At 66.2% G+C, this 1,652-nt stretch overlaps 1 protein-coding gene across 3 annotated transcripts in view; it reads right to left on the bottom strand.

Annotated features, from left to right (window-relative positions):
* CDH22 (cadherin 22) overlaps positions 1–1,652 on the bottom strand; it is a 72,028-nt gene that overhangs the window by 19,236 nt on the left and 51,140 nt on the right. For all 3 annotated transcript variants that reach the window (XM_025191997.1, XM_006035793.2, XM_025191998.1), the window contains one exon: positions 481–617. In XM_025191997.1, the coding sequence (XP_025047782.1) occupies positions 481–617 (137 nt within the window). The remainder of the gene's footprint in view (positions 1–480; positions 618–1,652) is intronic.

Raw genomic sequence — 1,652 nt, 5'->3', positions numbered from 1 at the left:
AGCCGCCGCCCAGGCCCCGCGGTGCCACCTGCCACTCCGGAGACGAGCGCTGCCCGGCCAGCCAAGGAGGCGCCCGCGTCCCCGCCACCCGCGTGCCGAATCCAGCGGCAGGACGGAAGCGAAAGGAGGAGGAAGCGCACGATGTAAACACGGGCTCCCGGGAGCCTCAGAGGCATCTCGTCAGGTGCAAAGGCAGCAAACGAGCAGCGCGGAGATGGCTGGTGGCACGGCTGCGCAGCCAACACGGGTTTTGATTAGTGTTCATCAAAGGCACCGCCCGACCACGGCTCCCTCATTAATGCATGAGTCAGGAGGAGTATTTTTAGGCTGTCTGGGGAGATGTCAGACTCCGGCTTCTTGCAGGCCTCACCGCAGCCAGCTTTCTCCTGCCCGGTCACTTCCACGCCCGTGGGGTGGGGGCAAAGTTGTCCCCACCCCAGCTGCAAGGCAGCCCACTGCCCGCCCCACGCCACGCCTCACCTGCTTCCATGGCCAGCACCGTGATGTTGTGCCAGCCGGCCGTCTCGCGGTCCAGCACCTTGCCGGTCATGATGGCACCGGTGTTGGCGTCGATGTCAAAGATACTCTCCAGGTCGGTGCTGCGGTCGATGGCGTACCTGGACACGGCGAGAGAGGGGTGTGAATGGCTGTAGGGCACTGGCCTGGCTTCTGCCCATGCTCCCGTGTGGAGGCGTTTCCAGAGACCATCCTCTACCAGGACCGACAGAGCCCCTTGCAGCGCCCAGCCCTGCTGGCAGTGAACAGTGCTGAAGCCCTTCCCCAGCCAGGCACCCCACCCCGGGAGCCATCGCCCCGCTCAGGGCACCGGCAGGGCAGGAGCACTGCACGCGCAAGCCAGAGACAACACGAGCTCAACGTGTTCACAGACCAGAAGTGCCCTGGGCTTGTCTGGTGCCAGACCCAGCAATGCCAAGGGCTGGAGCAGGGAGCTCTGTGGAGTGACCGGCCGGAGATGGGCAGACCAGCAGGGCATCATCCCCCGGGCCCTCACCCCTGCTTGCGGGAGGAGGCAGACGCTGCCCCGTCCTGCGCCCCGCACACCATCGATGGCATCAGCCCCGGCGCCGAGGGGCTGCGGCCCCCTGGGGGAGCACGATGCCCGGGTGCTCTGCCCTGGCCCCAGGATGCTGCCCAGCCCGGGCCCCACGCAACACCCCCAGCCCAGCATTTGGGGCTGGGAACGTGGACAGCCGACAAGTCAAACAATGTGATGTGATTTCATTGTGCTCGGCATCGCTCGCATGCACGGCATCGCAAAACGCTCAGCAGAATTAAATAATAGGAGACAGCGCAGAGAACAAGGGATAAATTACCAGGAGGAGAGGCGCGAATAAATTACAGCGTTCAGTCACTGGGCCGATACGGGGGGGGGAGGGCCAGGGCGAGGGGCCTCGGGCGCGAGCGCTCTGCAGGCACCGTCTGGAGCAGGTCGGGCACGGCCTGCGGGCGGCACTCGCGCGTCATCTCCAGCCGCAGGTTGCCGGCTCCCTTTGAACCAGCGCTAGCCCGGGGCTCCCACCGTGGCGCAGAGGTGCCGGCCCAGGCAGGCGAGAGAGAGAAGGGCAGACCCGTCACGACCCAGCCCCTGCCCCTGCCCCGTGTTGGCACATACAGGCGTGCAGGCGTGCGGT

Source organism: Alligator sinensis, unplaced genomic scaffold, assembly GCF_000455745.1.
Source record: "Alligator sinensis unplaced genomic scaffold, ASM45574v1 scaffold1369_1, whole genome shotgun sequence".
NCBI classification, from domain to species: Eukaryota; Metazoa; Chordata; order Crocodylia; family Alligatoridae; genus Alligator; species Alligator sinensis.
The sequence above is the reverse complement of the archived record's forward strand: the minus strand, read 5'-3'. Positions and strand labels throughout refer to the sequence as shown.